The following is an 18,381-nucleotide window of genomic DNA, read 5'->3' as shown; positions in this document are numbered from 1 at the left end:
AATTCCTAAAGTCAGCAGCTTGATTATTCTGGCAGTCTGCACTGAATTTTTTTTTTAAAAAAAATGCAATCAGAATAATGAAAACCAGATAGTTTGAGAATACAGTGGTACCTCGGGTTAAGTACATATTCGTTCCAGAGGTCTGTTCTTAACCTGAAACTGTTCTTAACCTGAAGCACCACTTTCGCTAATGGGGCCTCACACTGCCGGAGCACGATTTCTGTTCTCATCCTGAAGCAAAGTTCTTAACCCGAAGTAATATTTCTGGGTTAGTGGAGTCTGTAACCTGAAGCATATGTAACCTGAGCTACCACTGTAAAGGACAAGACACCAGGATTTAAACCGTATCTGTATACTAAAGCCAACGCTGTTGGCTTTTTCAGTGGCTTTGCCTGGCCATGCCTGGGTAGAAGAAAACATGAGGGTGGGAGTTGAAAGGTGTGGGTTCATTGTATGGAGTTGAAATACACCAGGCATTCTTGGAGAAACAAGTTACTCAGCAGCCTGAGTTCCATGTCTTCCTTTGCTCACATGAAGCCAGTCCTTTTAATGGCTGCACATGTGATATCAAAAGGACTTAGGTCCAAGTACTCTATCTTGGATCAGGATGTGTGTGCAATGGAACACTCAAAAGAAGATTTTTGGTAGTAATTGACTGGAAGAGCTGAGCTTAGTTTACTCTTTTAAAATGAGACATTCCGGGTATATGTCTGTCACTTGTATATTATTATGCATTTAGTTTATCCTGGTCTCTACTCACTAATGCACTCAAGTCTTTCTTAATAAAAACAGAACCGAGCTATTCCCCAAAAGCATTACTAAAGTCTTATTTTCCTTCCCTACATAACGCCATAGTTCAAACAGAGTGCACTTCCAAATCATAGAGAGATGAATGTGAATTCTCTCTTTCATCACAAACTCATGTAATAATCAGAAGATATATCAGAGTTTGACTGCTTCATTGTTTCGTATTAAACACTCTACAATTCTGGCTGATTATACATAAGGTTTTCTTTCTTTTTTTCTGCATCAGAGTCATTTAAGAATATAGCAAGAGTAAGTTAGCCAATGTTCAGGTGAAAAGTAAGTAATATTGGCAGCTTTACAATATCAGAAACTCGCAGCTACTTAAGTGATTCAGCTGTCATAATTTATATTATAGCAAATCCTGTATAATTCATGCAGAGCAAAGACATGGCTAAACATCAAAAGAGGTATAGTGTCCATATCAATGGAAATATTAGTATAAGGAGAATTTTTCATATTGGTGATTACAGATAATTTAGTAATTACAGAGCTTTTATGCCAAAATCTGTGAAATCATTGAGAATGCTGCCTCTCCATATTACCTATGCACTTTCTAAAATACATCTAGAACTCTCTCCTTTTTTGGATGGTATGGTCACTCAATATTTCTAATGCCAATGGGAAGAGGGCTTTAAAAGTATTTCTTCCAGAGAACCTTGGTGTTAATCTGTGTGCCTGTTGATTATTGAAAACCATTAGAGTATCATTACCTACATTACATCTCAAAGGACTGTGTGAGAAAATTTCACTTATGCTATGACAGCAACAAAACAACTAAGATAGATATTTAATGCAACACTTATGAAATTTGCTTGCTTAACAAAGCTTTGTCCATCCTATGAACTGATTAAGAGGGTTCTTTCAGCAAAACCGATCTTAAAATGGATAGAATGTGTTCAAAGAAGAGTTCAAACTAGTGAGGACCAATCCTTATACCGTGGCTGTCACATGAGAAACTGCTGGGAACTGCCTTTGTGCATCAGTCATAACAAGAACCATGGGGGGAAACTGTGCATGCTGGTGGCAGCCACTTCTTCAACATAACAGCTGCCATGCAAGAAATGGCCCTGAGTAGCTGCTGCAATAAATAAACTTAATTAAATGTGTAAGTTAGATACTGCCAAAATATTTGTGCAACCAGAACTTTGCACAAACCTTATAAGCACAGCGCTAATGCTACAAAAATGCAGTGAATTCAACTAATCAGGATGTGCTGATTATTCAAGGATCAGATAGTGGGGATCCTACTTACCCAGGTTATACCACATGTCACGGATCTCAAAGCCAATTTGTCTTCTCATATCGCCATACCTAGAAAGAATGCAAATTTATTGATAAAAATGCTCTTTGTATTATTTCACCCTTTCAGCATTGTAATCAAATTATGTCTGGGTTGTTGTTGTTTTTTAAGCAACCTAGGATAAATGATTTGCTAGTTATTTAGGAGTCTTATTTAGGAGCCCAATGCACTTTATATCTTTAGGTCTATTGAATTTGTTAGGCAATACAACCATTGTTATGTGTAGGGAAAAGCTTGCAGAAATTAAATTACATTCTCAAATCATAGAGATGATAAAACACACACACAAAAGCTTGCATGGTAGCTCCCAGTCTAACATCTGCATTTCTCATTCTTCCTTGAGGGAAGAAAAAAGCTCTACTCCAGCGTCTTTGCTGCATTTTCTGTAAACGTTTCACCTGTGGGAATTTCAGTTTGCCTTATCGGCATATTACATAACTGTCCCTTGAGAGCGTGGGGGTGTTTGTGTAGATTAATGAGAGTATTATCCATTTCTCAGTCTCTAATAGCTGGAGAAAACACACTGCACAGACTTAAGAATGTTTTACTTTTATGCATATTCTTAGCATACATTGCCTGCCCTAGAAAATGAACTAAGAAGAGCTGTATTCAGCAAGTACCAAAGGATGCCCCCTCCCCCACAACTACCATGACATCTGCTGAGATACTACAATGGATCTGAATGCCCAGCAAATCTGCAGAAATCAGAAGTGATACTTTATTTTGGATTTGGAAATGATGAATACATAAAAAGTGGATGAGTCCATGCACTTCTTTATCTCTTTACACACACACACACACACACACACACACACACAATTTTGTAAATGCAAATTTTGCCAATGGTTACTATACATGAATGAATCAAACTAAACACACTGTCGTGGGGGAAAGGAAGTGCACCTTCTTTGAATTCTGTGGTTTTACATAGGTAAAGGTACCCCTGACCGTTAGGTCCACTCATAGGCGACTCTGGGGTTGCGTGCTCATCTCGCTCTATAGGCCCAGAGAGCTGGCATTTGTCCACAGACAGCTTCCGGGTCATGTGGCCAACATGACTAAGCTGCTTCTGGCGAGCCAGAGCAGTGCACGGAAACGCCGTTTACTTTCCTGCGGGAGCAGTACTCATTTATCTACTTGCACTTTGACGTGCTTTCGAACCAGTGGCGTAGCGTGGGTTGTCAACACCCGGGGCAAGGCAAGTAATTTGTGCCCCCTAACCCGTGGATTTGCGCCCCCTAACCCTAACCCCCAGATGTTGCGCCCGGTGCGGCCGGCCCCCCCTGCACCCCCCACGCTACGCCACTGTTTCGAACTGTTAGGTAGGTAGGTGCTAATCAAATGCCCTTGCTTAATTGATCATCAGCAAGTGTGCCCACCCTTATAAAAGCTGAAATTTTAGGAGTTTGCTGGTCTGGAGCATTCAGGTGTGTTTTAACACAATGCCAAGGAGGAAGGATGACACAATGCTCTTGTGCTCCTGCCCATGAAACTGGGAACAGTTCTAAGGTCATCTCCAACCAATATAAAGTCTATCATTCTACAGTGAGAAAGATTATTCAAAAGTGGAAAACTTTCAAGACAGTTGCCGATCTTCTCAGGAGGGGATATCCCAGCTAACTCACCCCAAAGTCAGACCGTGCAATGCTCAGAGAAATTGTAAAAAACAACAACCAAGAAGTACATCTAAGGCTCTACAGGCCTGCGTTAGCATATTAAATGTTAAAATTCATGACAGTACAATTATAAAAAGACTAAACGAGTATGGTTTGTTTGGAAGGGTTTCCAGGAGAAAGCCTTGTCTCTCTAGAAAGAACATGGCAGCACAGCTTTGGTTTGCAAAATTGCATTTGAACGAACCACAAGACATGTGGAACAATGTCCTTTGGACAGATGAGAATTACATCCACAGCTTTCCTTTTTAATGCACAGGAATAATAAAAAGCTGCAGAACTTTCTGTGGAGTTTACATATTAACATACCATACAAAGCTTCAGTTGCTTGATCGCATCTGTTGCAAAGACTCCATGAGTCTACTCCAGAGAACAAAAATATCCAGGACAAAGTTCCACCACTCTCTACTATTAACTGTCATCCAGTTGCAAGGTAGTTTGTGAAGCCGGAACTAACCATGGGATAAAATACCATACAACAATGCCAAAATAACATGTTTCTTTAGAGTGTGGTCCTTAACAACTGTAATTTCCTATCTTGAGTGAACATGGAAAGCCCTTAATGCAACATGTTAAAACCAAAGTGTTTTTTCTTAATTCCATATATCCTTTACTATAACCCCTAAAACACATTTGTACAGCCTGCCATCACCTTATTGCCCACTGCTACATCTAATCCTAATTCAGGGTGGCCTAAATTCTGGATAACCAAGAGCCAAATTTAGGTTTGTGTAGATGTAAATTGCAGTTAACCATTACATGCTGATAAAACTTTTATGCAGAATGGTAGGGCTGAGGCAGGCAGGGACTAGCATACAATTTCCTTGGCATTATCACAATCTGAGTATTTCATATATTTTTTTCTGTGTACTCCATGTAGGAGTGATTCTTTTTCCCCCACTCTGAAATGAACTTCACATTGTTTAAAATTATGCAACGTTTTGTCTTTCTCAGCACAAGGAAACACTATGTTAAATTCAAAACTCATGCAGTGCGGTTCCATTCACAAAAAGAACACTCATGCTGTTCACTAATGGAAAGGAGAGAGGTGATTTTTGCAGATTCCCCGTTCCCCATGCAGGCCTCTGGAAATCTGCTCTAGAAAAACAGAGAACACTGTGGAACGCCATGGAACCTGGCATGCAGGGAGAGAAAGTACAAACTGTCTCTCCACCTTCCATAAAGGGAAAACTTTCACTAACTTAGAGGCCTTAGTCTTGAAGGAAGGACTCTTTGTATGTGATGGAATGGCATCTTTGGCTCCAATCCAATGTCTTTTAAGGCTCAGCCTTACACAAAAAAACAAGTCCTTTAAAAATAATTAAATTAAGGAGATTTCGCATCACAGCTAAAATCAATGAAGGCAATTGAAAACAAAGGGACAAACCTTCATTCTTCCGAATACCACAGCATGTTGCTTCTTTTTTTTAATAAAAAAAAATGCTATGAAATATAGTATAAAACGAATAAATTCCCTGTTGAAAGGTAGGCAAGTTAATCCGTTTTAACCAAGGTACAAGTCTGTGGCAACAAAACATTCTTTAGAGATATCACACTGAAATTCACAGCAGTTATGGAGATTAGCTACAAGACCTGTAGGAATTAGGGAATAAAGCATTCTCATCAAATGAGATTAGGATAAGCAAAAAGCTAAAGTGGCTTTTAAAAAAGATTTCTCTAATATGTTCATTCTTAAATTTCTTGACTCCATGAATATACTACAAGATAAACATTTGCTTTATCCAGTAATTTTGTATCTTGACGCGAGTCTAAAGAATATGATAAATACTTGATTCATGGTTTCAAGACTAACCTTTCATCATACTATGATTGCTTCTCAATGCATCTTGAATTTTCTAAGCAGTTAAAGCAACATTATGTTAATAATTCCCTCGTGCTCCTGCTCATGATTTTATATGTGGAATGCAACTTACTTGTTAAGGATTTTGCATCTTTTAGTACTTGAAAAGTTCTCCAGCTGTAGTGACTCTTGGGTAAGAAAAGCAACAGCAAGGTGGAAATAGTTGTTCCAAAGCTAGAGGTCACAAAGATTACAAGAATCATCAGTATTACATGACTGAAACATCTTAACATACAGTAGTTTATTAATAGTAATAAGACATCAAGCTTGGTTTGTTTTTGACAGAAACTTTGCATTTTGCCACACTGCACAGTTTTGATTAAACAAACTTGTCCATCTGCACAAATATTGAAATCAAAGGCTTTCTGATGATTCAAGCAAAATGGAATGCGAATTCATGAGTGTTTATGTTGTACAGAAAGTCAAAGAAAATCACTAACTTTCTCAAATGGATGCTGAAGTATGGAAATATGTGAACTGAACTATGAAAAATGTGCACAAGCAAAATAAAAAGAAAGAAAAGGAACTGGAGTCAGAGGACACGTGGAAAAGTAAAGCAGTGAGATTTCTAAACATACTGTGTCAAGCAAAGTAATAAATTATCCTGCTTGATTAAAACAAATATAAATTTATAATAAAATGAACTAGATCCCTTAGTATCTCTGTATGATTGTGAGCAACAGAACACATTTGTATACAATCCTAAACCATGGTTTAGTGAACTTTTGAAATATTGTTATGAGCTTTTTGTGGTGTTTTATGTGGTCAAACTTAATTTCATTTTTTGTTTCACATCTGGTTTGTAAAAAAAAAAATGGGGCGAGATATTTTTTTCTTGAAAAGTTTATACAAATAAATTAGATAAATCAATGGTTTAGCACGATGTACACGGGTAGGAAGGAGCCTGAGCAAAACCACTGAAAGTTGCCGCTTTTCATCTTCACTGGCTTCTGGGTTGTTTCTAAGCAAGATTGTTTCTTAAAGCTGTAAACAGCTTCAGACTACAACAGTGGTTTCCAATTTTTTTTCCCCCCTTGAAAATTGCTGAAGGTCTTGGTGGATCGCTTAGTGATTTTTCTGCCTGTTGTAGCAACTAATGCACTGTGCTAGATGCTGCATGTTTTTTAATTCTATTTTTAAAATACTGTAAAATACCGTGCGACTATAGGACGCACCGGACCATAGGAGGGGGAGAATAGGGGGGGGGGAATTCTTGTTCTCCCCCTCAAAAACAAGGTGCGTTCAAGAGCAGGCCTTGCCGCTGCCCCCCAAGCTTGTGGGGCTGGCGGTGGGGGGAAGCGCTGCTTTCCCCCACCGCCAGCCTCAAAGATCCCTGAAGCCTTTGGAGCGCAGCTGCACTCCAAAGGCTTGAGGCTTCGGGGACATTGTTTGTAGCCTCCGCAGGGCGGCAGCTTTGCACAGCCATCCCGAAGCTGGAACAGCGAGACGGAGGGCTGCGCTGCGCCCCGTCTCGCTGTTTTGGCTTCGGGAACAGCCTTTCAAGCCTCCGCAGGACGGCGGGGTGCCTTCACCCCATCACCCTGCGGAGGCTTTGCGCAGCCATCCCGAAGCTGGAACAGCGAGACCGAGGGCTGTGCAGCACCCCGTCTCGCTGTTTTGGCTTCGGGGGCAGCAGGCTGCTATCCGCAAGCCTTGGGAGCCTGGCGGGAACTCCCGCCGGGCTCCGAAGGCTTGCAGAAGGCTGCCCAAAGTCCAGGGTGCACAGCGACACGCTCCCTGGGCTTCGGGCTGCAGGCAGCTGTCTGCCAGCCTGCGGAGCCTGGTGGGAGTTCCCGCCGGGCTCCGCAGGCTTGCAGATAGCTTCCTGAAGCCTGGAACATGAGAGGGGTAGGTGCGCACCGACCCCTCTCGCTCTCCAGGCTTCAGCGAAAGCCTGCATTCGCTCCATAGGTCGCACACATTTTCCCCCTTCATTTTTGGAGGGGGAAAAGTGCATCCTATAGAGTGAAAAATACGGTATATGCCACAGGCCACCTGAATGAAGCCTGCAGACCATCGTTTGAGAACCCATATAGACTAGGATACCTAAGGAACTGCTTCCTACCAATGAGGCTATCTTTGAATTCATCAGGAGAGACCCAGTTGCTTGTACTGCTAGTCTCTGAGGTTGCAATCTTATACCTCAGGGATGCGAAACCTGTGGCCTTCCATATGTTTTGGTACTGAAACTTATATTAGCCCCAGCCAATAGACAGGGCCACAGGTTCCCCATCCTTCCTATATCTAATTTCCTAGGAATACATCCCACTGAGCAGATGTGTACTATGTACTATGAATCTCACAATATGGGTGAGCCTCCTAAGATAGGGTGTCCTAAGTTAGGGGGTCATAACATTGTTTATTCTGTTTTCAAAATATATAATTGGATGTTACTTGGTTATAAAGCATTAGATGGATTTTTATCTTGATCAAAGATTGCTTTACATACTGCTTACATGCCATAATGGTTCGGAAGTGGTTTACAGGCATAAAACCAAGTCTAAAATCAATATAATAACAATAATGCACATCAAAGTGTTAAAAATGTCCATATTTAAAATGTGCAACAAAACAAACCCGCTAAAAAAACACACGAACTATTAAACAGGTAAAATAATCAATTAAATAGCTGGATTTTTTAAAAAAAGAATTCAAGTTCAGGTGAATAGTTGCCTGAACAGGTGCCTCTTCAAGAGTCAGCAGAATGCCAGTGCAGATGAGGACTCTCCTCTATCAGCAGGGAAGGCATTCCACAACACTGGTGCCACCAGTGGAAAAACCCACTACCGTGCTAACCAATAACCCAATAATCAGGTTGCAGCAAAACTAACCGGTTCCCATTTGCTGATCTTTATGCCCTTAATAGGCAATGGAGGGCAGTATTTATTTTTCCCAGGTAGCCAGATCCAACTATTTAGGGCTTTATATGTAAGTAGCAGGACTGTAAAACTGTCTCAGTGGCTAATAGGCAGTCAGTGCAGATCCCTTAGCTAGTCTATGTGACCAATAAGGAACACCATTCACCAGAATAGGCTGTGGTGCTCTGCCCCAACTGCAGCTTCTCAACCAGCTACAAGGGAAGGAAGCCTCACATAGAGAGCATTATGATAGTCCAAACATAAGGTTTGGCAAAATTATCCCTGCCCAGGAAAGGGAGCAGTTGACATACCAGCTGAAGCTGGTGACAAGTGCTTTTTGCCACAGAGGCCTCCTGGGCGTCCATGGACAAAGATGGTTGCAAGAGCTGCGTACCGGTTCCTTGAGTGTGAGTGCAACCCCCACCCCAAACAGACAAATCCCCTAATTCTCAGTCCTGGGAACAACTTATCCACAGTGTTAGTGTCCTAGCAGGATTCAGCTACAGCCCATCATAATAACTAGTAAGTGGTTTCCAAACTTTGGAACATTCTGCCCTGGGAGATCCATTTGGCTTTCCACCTGATGGTGTTTTCTGCCAAGAAGAATATCTTCCAGTTCCAGCAAGCCTTTGGCATAGTTGATTTTTAATTATTGTTCTAGCCCTCCAAGTTTTCTCGCTCACAGCTGATGTGCTTGTGTGCTTGTCACCAGCTACCAGTCTAGGTTGTGGTTGTGGTTGTGTGTATGTGTGTGTAATTTTGACTTGTTTTTGAATTTTGATTTTGACTGAGCTGCCCCAAGTGTCTCATTCTGAGGCACAAATGCAGGATGTAGACGATTTTTAAAAATAAAGTAAAATGCTCTCCAAGATGACACAATGAGTGAGGAAGTGTGGCTGCAACTCACAGGGATACTTCAAATGCCTTTTTTAATGACTGCAAAATGTGTGGAAAGGATGCGTGCACACACATATACAAAAAATAATAATGGAGACAATATTCATGTCTTACCTGCAGCTCAAAGTTGGTTTGATCAAGAAATTTCTTGTTTAGCATATCTGCATACTGATTAATTGCTCGCAGGAAGACTCTGAAAGATCAAGAGAAAATTACATAATTACACACTTAAGACTTTGGCACCTTTGTAAGTTTGGCATCCAAATTAGATATAAATCCAAGACTGTCTGGAAAGTAGAATTTGCTGCAGTTATTAGGAAAGCAGTGAAAACTTACCACTGTTAAATATGCAGAATTATATGCAGATGCTCTCAAAATTAATCAAGGAAATTAGCATATGTAGAATAAAAGAAATAGAAGCAATCCTTTGGAAAAAATATTCACTTCTATTTAATATCATGATATCATAAAAAGATAATTAACAATTCAATTTACTGATAAGCAAAAATTAATTGCTTTTCAAAGTCACATGTACTAATATTATTGGTTTAGAATTAAACTTTACTTAAGGAGAATCAACAGCTGGTGAACAATGGATTGAACTTCTACTTATATATTAGCACATTAAAAAGAGGAGAAACATAGTTTACACTGGCTACAAACAAAACATCCCTTAACAGGTATTATATACAAAACTCTACATTCTTGAAACAAAATAAAAAAAATCCTTCCAGCAGCACCTTAAAGACCAACTAAGTTAGTTCTTGGTATGAGCTTTCGTGTGCATGCACACTTCAAGAAGCTCATACCAAGAACTAACTTAGTTGGTCTTTAAGGTGCTACTGGAAGGAATTTTTTTTATTTTGTTTTGACTATGGCAGACCAACACGGCTACCTATCTGTAACTGGATCTACATTCTTGCAAAGAGTAAAACAATCTTCAATGCCCAGATCTTTGCTTTCCAGGCAAATGTTTCAGCAGCAAATAGTTTAATTGGTGTTATTAGGATGTCGACTAACGACTTGGTAAACTGACATGTCCTTTGAATAGGCTGCAGACACTGTGGGTTTGTGTCATTATCTCTGAAAGGATGGCAATAATAAAGGTCAGACTCTTTCTAAACGACCTCTCTCTTTTTGCACAATAGTTATCTGTAGAAAGAGTGACTCACATTAGGACACAGATAATAAACTTAATTACTCCTAATACATTTCAGTATCCTGCAATAAAAAGAGTGTGGAAACTGAGGACATATGGCATTTTGACAGGTCCTTTACAAAAAAGTCAAGGATCACTAGGTGAGTTAAGGACAAACGCACAATATAAACTTGCATCTGTGTTCCTTTTAGCTCTGTCCTCTGCTACCTCAGACACTTCACAGACAGGACCCAGCATTTGCTCATATATATATATATATAAATATATATATATATAAATATATATTTGCTTTCGTAGATTTTCACGGGTACAGGAATGCAGGTTTTGGTGTCCTCGGGTGTCTTCCCGTGTAAAAGAAGACACCCGAGGACACCAAAACCTGCATATATATATATATATATATATATATATATATATATATGTCAGAGGCTCAGGAGGAGAGGCACAGGGAAGAGAGGAGATGGAGAGCGAAGGGGAAGAATCCGAGGGGAGCGTAGGAGAATATGACAGTGGCCCGAGGGATTCCATGAGTCTCTCCAGCGAATCGGAAGATTCGCAGAAGGGGGCGCCAGTGGCCAGGGGTAAAGGGTTCCCAAGGGGAACGCCCCAGGAGCAAGGGGGGAGCAGGGACTCCCAGAGCAGCAGTTGGAAATCAGGACCAGCTTCCCCACCAGAGCATAGTGAGGGGGAAAAGTCCCAAGTATCAGGGCCAGTGGATTCCCCACCAGGGAGAGAAGACGAGGCAGGGCTGACCACGCCTCCATCGGAGAGTCGGACAACGGAGGGGAGATCAGATCCGGCCAGTATCCCGGAAGAGGGAAGCAGTGACAGGAGTAGTGTAACGGTTAGGAGGAAGGTCACTGGATTGGCGCAAGAGGCAAGTTCAAATGTACAGGAGCGCGGGACCGCAGAGGATGAGGATTGGGAGCCAGGTCCCAAAGCTCACCGGAGGCAGGGGGAGGAGCTAAGCGTCAGAGGAGTCTAGAAAGGGGAATGCACCAACGGGCAGAAGGACCCAGAGAAGGAGAGAGCAGCGGAAAAGGTGGAGCAGGGCTAGGATATTAAACTGGTGTCAGAGGGGAGGAGACTCAGACGGGACTTCGCCGGTCTAGGGTTTAGGACGTAGAGCTGCGCGCTGCGGCTTTGAAATGGAAACTGAACTTCAATAAAGACCTTTGTACATAAACACAGCCTGGCGTTGGTCCTCTGTGAGCTGGGACCAAGAGGCAGCTCTGACAATATATATGGGATCACCCCTCTCACCGGTCATCGCAAACCTGTACATGGAACACTTTGAAACCAATGCTTTAGACAAGTCAGAACACAAACCCAAACTTTGGCTCAGATATGTTGACGACACCTTTGTAATTTGGCCACACGGGAAGGAAAAACTGGATAGCTTCCTCACACATCTCAACAGCCTACACCCCAAAATACAATTCACTATGGAAATAGAAGCCAACAACCAACTTCCCTTCCTTGACGTCCTAATCTACAAAAAACCTGATGGCTCCCTAGGACACACTATCTACCGGAAAAAAACACACACCAACCGCTACTTACATGCACAATCACACCACCACCCTGCACAAATAAACTCCGTAGCCAAGACTCTCATCTCCAGAACCAAACGCCTGGCTGACAAAGACCACTTGACAACTGAGTTACAGAATCTCTCAAATGTGTTAATTGCCAATGGATACCAGCAAAACAGGGTTACGAAGCTAATCCAAAAAGAAACACCCCCCAAAAACCAAGACACAGAAGAAAACAATGGCATGGCCCTCCTTCCTTATATCAAGGGCACTACAGATAAAATTAGCAAAATCCTCCATAAACACAATATCAAAACAGCCTTTTGCACCAACCAAAAAATAGCCAATATCCTCAGAAACCCCAAGGATAAAATCCAGTTGGAAAACCAAGGGGTCTATGAAATACCCTGCAAAGTCTGCCCAGCCACGTACATTGGACAAACAAACAGACGAATAAATGCACGTATCGCAGAACACAAGAATGCCGTCAAAAAAGAAGAAAAAACTTCCTCTCTTTTCCAACACATGAAAGAAACAGGACACGAAATTAATTTTGCAGATTCCAAATTGCTCTTTAACATGGAACATCACCACAAGAGAATAATCATGGAAGCCATCGAGATAGAGAAACACCCTCACAACATGAACAAGCGTGACGACACATCCCGCTTGCCAGACATCTGGAAATTAGCCCTCCCCACAAAAACTGACACCAGATCCAGAGGCACACAGAACGCCATCACCAATCAACCACACCAGACCCAAACCCAGACCCTCTCCACAGATAAATTACAGACACCATCCAGTAGCCAAACCATGGTGGCACCTCCGGATGCTGCACCCCCCTGCAATCCCTACACAGATCTGGCTGACACAGGCCACAAAACCACAGCTCGCCCCTATACACGAAGCCAAGCCAGAGCACAACTAAGTGCAGTACAGCCATCTTCTCAGAAAAACTCTTCACAAAGTTCAAGAGGTCAAGACACAAAGACTTTAGCAACTAATCCACACCTAATGACCCACCTAAGTGGTACTCAGGATATCACTCAAGAAATCACTCAAGATATCCCTCAAGTAATTAAGGAACAAAAGAAGAAAAGGCACACTAGCCTGGGAACTTCCTCTCTGCCCAGAACATTGGAGGCTATACACCACACCCCCTCAACAGTATTTATAGGAACTCAAACACTGAGATCCTGCTCTGTTCCAGTAACAAGAAGCCGAAAGCACCAGCCTGAAGATGACGAGTGAGACCTCGTCGAAACGTCGCCTAGACACCCCAACTTTTACACGGGAAGACACCCGAGGACACCAAAACCTGCATTCCTGTACCCGTGAAAATCTACGAAAGCAAATATATATATATATATATATATGCTTTCGTAGATTTCGTAGATATATATATATGCACACATTTATTGCCCATGGATTGCTGCTATAACAAAAATATGTAGTTTATTTTAAAATAAAGTCTCAGTCTCATTTTTCAAATGCACACAATTCCACACGAACAATCCTGTTTTGCAAAAGCAAACGTTGTGAGGAAGCTACAGCAATGCGAATTGTACAGAGATACAACAAGAAGAGTGACAGCTTCAACAGTAGAAAGACCCTCAAAAGGTAAGGGAGGCAGGTGTGTTAAGTTCCTGTGTAAATTCAATGTCAGGGAGGAAAGAAACAATATCAAATCCCCTTCCTACACCATTAAAATAAACCAGTGGCAGCCAGTGTTTAGACACCAGGTTTCATTTGACCTGTCTGCTTTCTTAAGCCATTGGACAGCAGAGTCAGTATTTGAGATTTGTTTCAAGTATGTACTGTTTCTATTGTACTTGTATCGTTATTTCTGTCTTCTGGGAATTTTACTGTCACCCATCCAGAGGTCCATGGATGTGGGGCAGGATATGAATTGACTAAACCAGGCACCCCCAAACTCGGTCCTCCAGATGTTTTAGGACTACAATTCCTATCATCCCTGACCACTGGTCCTGTTAGCTAGGGGTGATGGGAGTTGTAGTTCCAAAACATCTGGAGGCCCAAGTTTGGGGGTACCTGGACTAAACCGATAAATCAGCATGGTACTGCAAGAAACCTCGAGCCAAAATGGTGGAAGACAGGCAACCTACATGTGGTGAACCTATCAGAAACCTAGAGCAGCTCAGAGCTTTTTAAGCAAGTGACAGGTCTTCTTGTGTGTTGTTGACAAGTTCTACCATATCCCCACTTTATGAGTGTTAAAAGATTACACCATTATCCCAAAGGAACAATATGTCCTCAACTGGATTCTCTCAGTTTCCCACCACAGAATTCAGATAATTAGAGAAAAGAGGGTAAAAGTACTCATGCAAGTGGACAGAGAAATTGACAAGGAGCTGCAATTTACCTATGAATTTACTGTAAAAAAAGTTGGACATAACTCTTTACTTAACTACTTTTTTGGGAGAAAGGCATCTAAAGAACTAGTTGAACAGAGGTGACAAAATATTAAGCTCTAGGGCTAATTGACAGATTAAACAGTCACTGGGTCCAGATGGCATACACCAGAGCATTTGTATTCAAATTTGAAATTGTTAGTACTTTAACAAGCATTTACAACTTGACACTATGATCTGCTTCTTTACCAGAAGCCAATTTAGAAAAAGGAGTAAGAAATAAACAGAAAATTAAAGGGAAGTTAGCCTAACAGCTGTCCTGTCCAACGTAAATTGAAAAGTGCTGATATTTTAATTATTAGCCATATAGAACAGGCTTCCCAACCTAGTGGGGGGCTGATGTAGACTGCAGCTCCCATCATCTCTATGGGTTTTATTAACCGACGCCAGTTGGAACTGAAGTTCAGCAATATCTGAAAGGCACCAGTTAGGGAAGGCTAATATAGAAGGTAAAAATATTGCTGAGGAAGAATCACCATGGATTCTTAAAGAAAAAGAAATCATGAATTACCTTTATTGATTTTTTAGTATTCTTGCAGTGTTTCAAGAAACACACAGATAAGAGTGATGCAGAAAACATAATACTTGGACTTAATTTCCCCCAAAAAATGTTCTTCGCCTTAGGCTCCGATGTAAACTTAGGGGAGGCGGGTGGCGCTGTGATCTAAACTATTGAGCTGGGCTTGCCGATCAGAAGGTTGGCAGTTCGAATCTGCGTGACAGGGTGAGCTCCTGTTGCTCTGGCCCAGCTCCTGCCAACCTAGCAGTTTGAAAGCACACCAGTACAAGTAGATAAATAGGTACCACTGTGGCAGGAAGGTAAACTGTGTTTCCGTGTGCTCTGGCACTTGTCATGGTCCTCTGTGGGCCAGTAGCGGTTTAGTCATGCTGGCCACATGACCCAGAAAGCTGTTTGTGGACAAACGCCATCTCCCTCAGCCTGAAAAGCAAGATGAGCGCTGCACCTCATAGTCACCTTTGACTGGACTTAAGTGTCCAGGGGTCCTTTACCTTTTTACCTTTACCTATGTAAACTTAACAGTTAAAGCATAAGAAGAAAGAGGAGTACAGTGGTAAGTAGACGGGGTTGGTGATATTTAAATGAAGTAAAGTAGTGGTAGCTAACATAGAACATTCCAGGTTATTGGGCCATGGTTTGGCATAGCGCTATGTAATACTACAAGAACAAACCTTGGTTGCAGCTCATGGTCTGTTTACAGCAAAACCATAGTGTAGTAACAAGAAGACTGGGGAGCAGGTGAAGCCGCCATATTTTTTACAGTGAATACCCACATGATCACATACTCTTCCTTAGCTATGGTTTGTCTTACTGTTATGCAAAAAATAAAAAGCAATGGTTAGCTTTTTCTAAAGCCATGGTTATGTGGGATTATACCTAAAAATAGTGTTGCTATATGACGCTCTAGAGATTCTGCACAATGCTGGAATTTTTTATTTTATTTTTTACAATTTGGAATTGCCTTTAAAACTACAGTTTTATCATGATTTAATCCTAGTGCTTAAAAATAAGACTGACACATTTATGCATTGACTGGCAGACAAAACAGCAACAGAAGGAGATGCATTAGTCTATAATTTATTACACTTAACTGGGTGACTCAACAATACGCTGTTCAGCAGCACTATTTAGATACAAAACACTAAGAATCAGAACATTAAACGCCTTCATAATATGCACTCTGTTATTTTCCAGAGAGCACATGATTGGGTGCTAGCACTACTGTAATTTATTTAATATATTTGTATATCACTTTATATTGTTATTGGCTCCCCAGGGAGCTTAGAAGAAAATATTGAATGCAAGTTTGGGAGGGGGGGTCTCAACTCCAATAAGCTCCAAGGCCAGCTGCACATCCTCATGTGACCATCAGCATTGGAGAGCCTGAAGAAAATGTCCATGCTCCAGTGTAGGTATTCACATTCTATTATTCTTACCTTAACAAAACAGGCTTGTAAGAATGTGATGAGCCTGGTACAGTGAGAAAATACTGTCAGGAGTTGCTGACCACAGCCCCATGTGCTGAAAAGTATAACTGTGGTCCCTCCAGAAAGAGACTTCCAGGTCTGACCTAGTTCCACCCACCCTCCTAGGTGGGAAGGACTATATAGGACTTTCTTTTACAGATGAGGGAGCTGCAGCCCAAGAGAGGAAAAGAGCTACTCAAAGACATTCAAATCTCCAAAGCCTGATGAGTTGCACTTAAGGGTACTAAAGGAGCTTGCAGATATAATCTCAGAGCCTCTGTCTCTAATTTTTCAAAATTCTTGAAGAACAGGTGAGGTCCACATCTTTTATTTTAAAAAAAGGTGTGTTGGGGCGTGGGAGAGAAGATCCAGTTAAGTACCGACCAATCAGTTTGACATTGATACCAGGAAAAGTCAAATAACAGATAATTCCACAGTTGGTCTACGAGCACTTTGAAAAGGATGCTGCAATTAATAACATCTAGAATGGGTTTCTCAAAAACAAGTCATGCCAGATGAATCTCATTTGGGGTGGATACAGTGACAGGCTTGGTGGATCAGGGGAATGAAATAAATTATAATAGTATTTATTATTTCCAAGTCACCTGCGTGCATTGCAGTAGTTGGGATTCCAGATTACCATAACGGATTGGAGAACTGAAGAAGAGTTTGGATTTGATATCCCGCTTTATCACTATCCGAAGGAGTCTCAAGGCGGCTAACATTCTCCTTTCCCTTCCTCCCCCACAACAAACACTCTGTGAGGTGAGTGGGGCTGAGAGACTGAGTCAAAACTAACAAACAGATTTCAGTAGAGTCAAACATAAGGTCCTACACTTAGGCAGGAAGAACCAGCAGCACAAATATGAGATGGGGGACACCTGGCTTCCCAGCAGTACTTGTGGAAAGGATTTAGGATAGGGGTTGGCAAGCTTTTCTACCAGTGGGACAGCTCACTGTCCCTCAAATCTTCTGGCGGGCTCGACCACCCACCCACGCACACAGACCAAACACCAGTAGAGGGGGGCTTCTCTCTCTGGTTTAGTGCGGGGACTGACCGTGCGGGCAGCAGGATCCTCGGGCCAGATTAAAGAGCCCCTCGGGTCTTATCCGGCCCACTGGCCTTAGTTTGCCAACCCCTGATCTAGGACCTTAGCAGACCACAACCTTAACATGAGTCAACAGTGTGACGTAGCTGCAAAAAAAAACCCTACTGCTATTCTAGGCTGAATCAACAGTATAATGTCCAGATCAAGGGAAGGAATAGTACTTGGTCAGACTATGCTTGGAGTACTGTGTCCAGTTCTGGGTGCCACAATTTAAGGAGGATATTGACAACCTGGAATGTGTGCAGAGGAGGGCGATCAGGATGATGAAGGGTCTGGAAACCAAGCATTTTGAGAGTGTTGGGTATGTTTAGCCTGGAAAAGAGGAGACAGAGAGGAGATATAATGGCCATGTTCAAATATTTCAAGTCTCCAGGGCCAGATGAACTGCATCCAAGAGTATTAAAAGAACTGGCAGATGTGATCTCAGAACCACTGGCAGTCATCTTTGAGAATTCCTGGAGAACAGGCGAAGTCCCAGCAGACTGGAGGAGGGCAAATGTTGTCCCTATTTTCAAAAAGGGGAAAAGAGAGGACCCAAATAATTACCGCCCAGTCAGTCTGACATCAATACCAGGGAAGATTCTGGAGCAGATAATTAAGCAAACAGTCTGTGAGCACCTAGAAAGGAATGCTGTGATCACCAGTAGTCAGCATGGATTTCTTAAAAATAAGTCATGTCAGACAAACCTGATCTCGTTTTTTGACAGAATTAAAAGCCTGGTAGATGAAGGGAACGCAGTGGATGTAGCCTACCTTGATTT

The 18,381-nt window shown here is 41.8% G+C and overlaps 1 protein-coding gene across 4 annotated transcripts in view; it reads right to left on the bottom strand.

Moving 5' to 3' along the window:
- The window catches only part of DOCK1 (dedicator of cytokinesis 1), a 383,360-nt gene that overhangs the window by 90,941 nt on the left and 274,038 nt on the right, over positions 1 to 18,381 (bottom strand). For all 4 annotated transcript variants that reach the window (XM_081912599.1, XM_081912601.1, XM_081912600.1 and 1 more), the window contains exons 30-32: positions 9,511 to 9,589; positions 5,715 to 5,815; positions 2,060 to 2,118 (exon numbers count right to left, since the gene is read on the bottom strand). In XM_081912599.1, coding sequence (XP_081768725.1) covers positions 2,060 to 2,118; positions 5,715 to 5,815; positions 9,511 to 9,589 — 239 coding nt within the window. The remainder of the gene's footprint in view (positions 1 to 2,059; positions 2,119 to 5,714; positions 5,816 to 9,510; positions 9,590 to 18,381) is intronic.

Source organism: Podarcis melisellensis, assembly GCF_964234715.1.
Source record: "Podarcis melisellensis genome assembly, chromosome: 5".
Lineage (NCBI taxonomy): Eukaryota > Metazoa > Chordata > Lepidosauria > Squamata > Lacertidae > Podarcis > Podarcis melisellensis.
The sequence above is the reverse complement of the archived record's forward strand: the minus strand, read 5'-3'. Positions and strand labels throughout refer to the sequence as shown.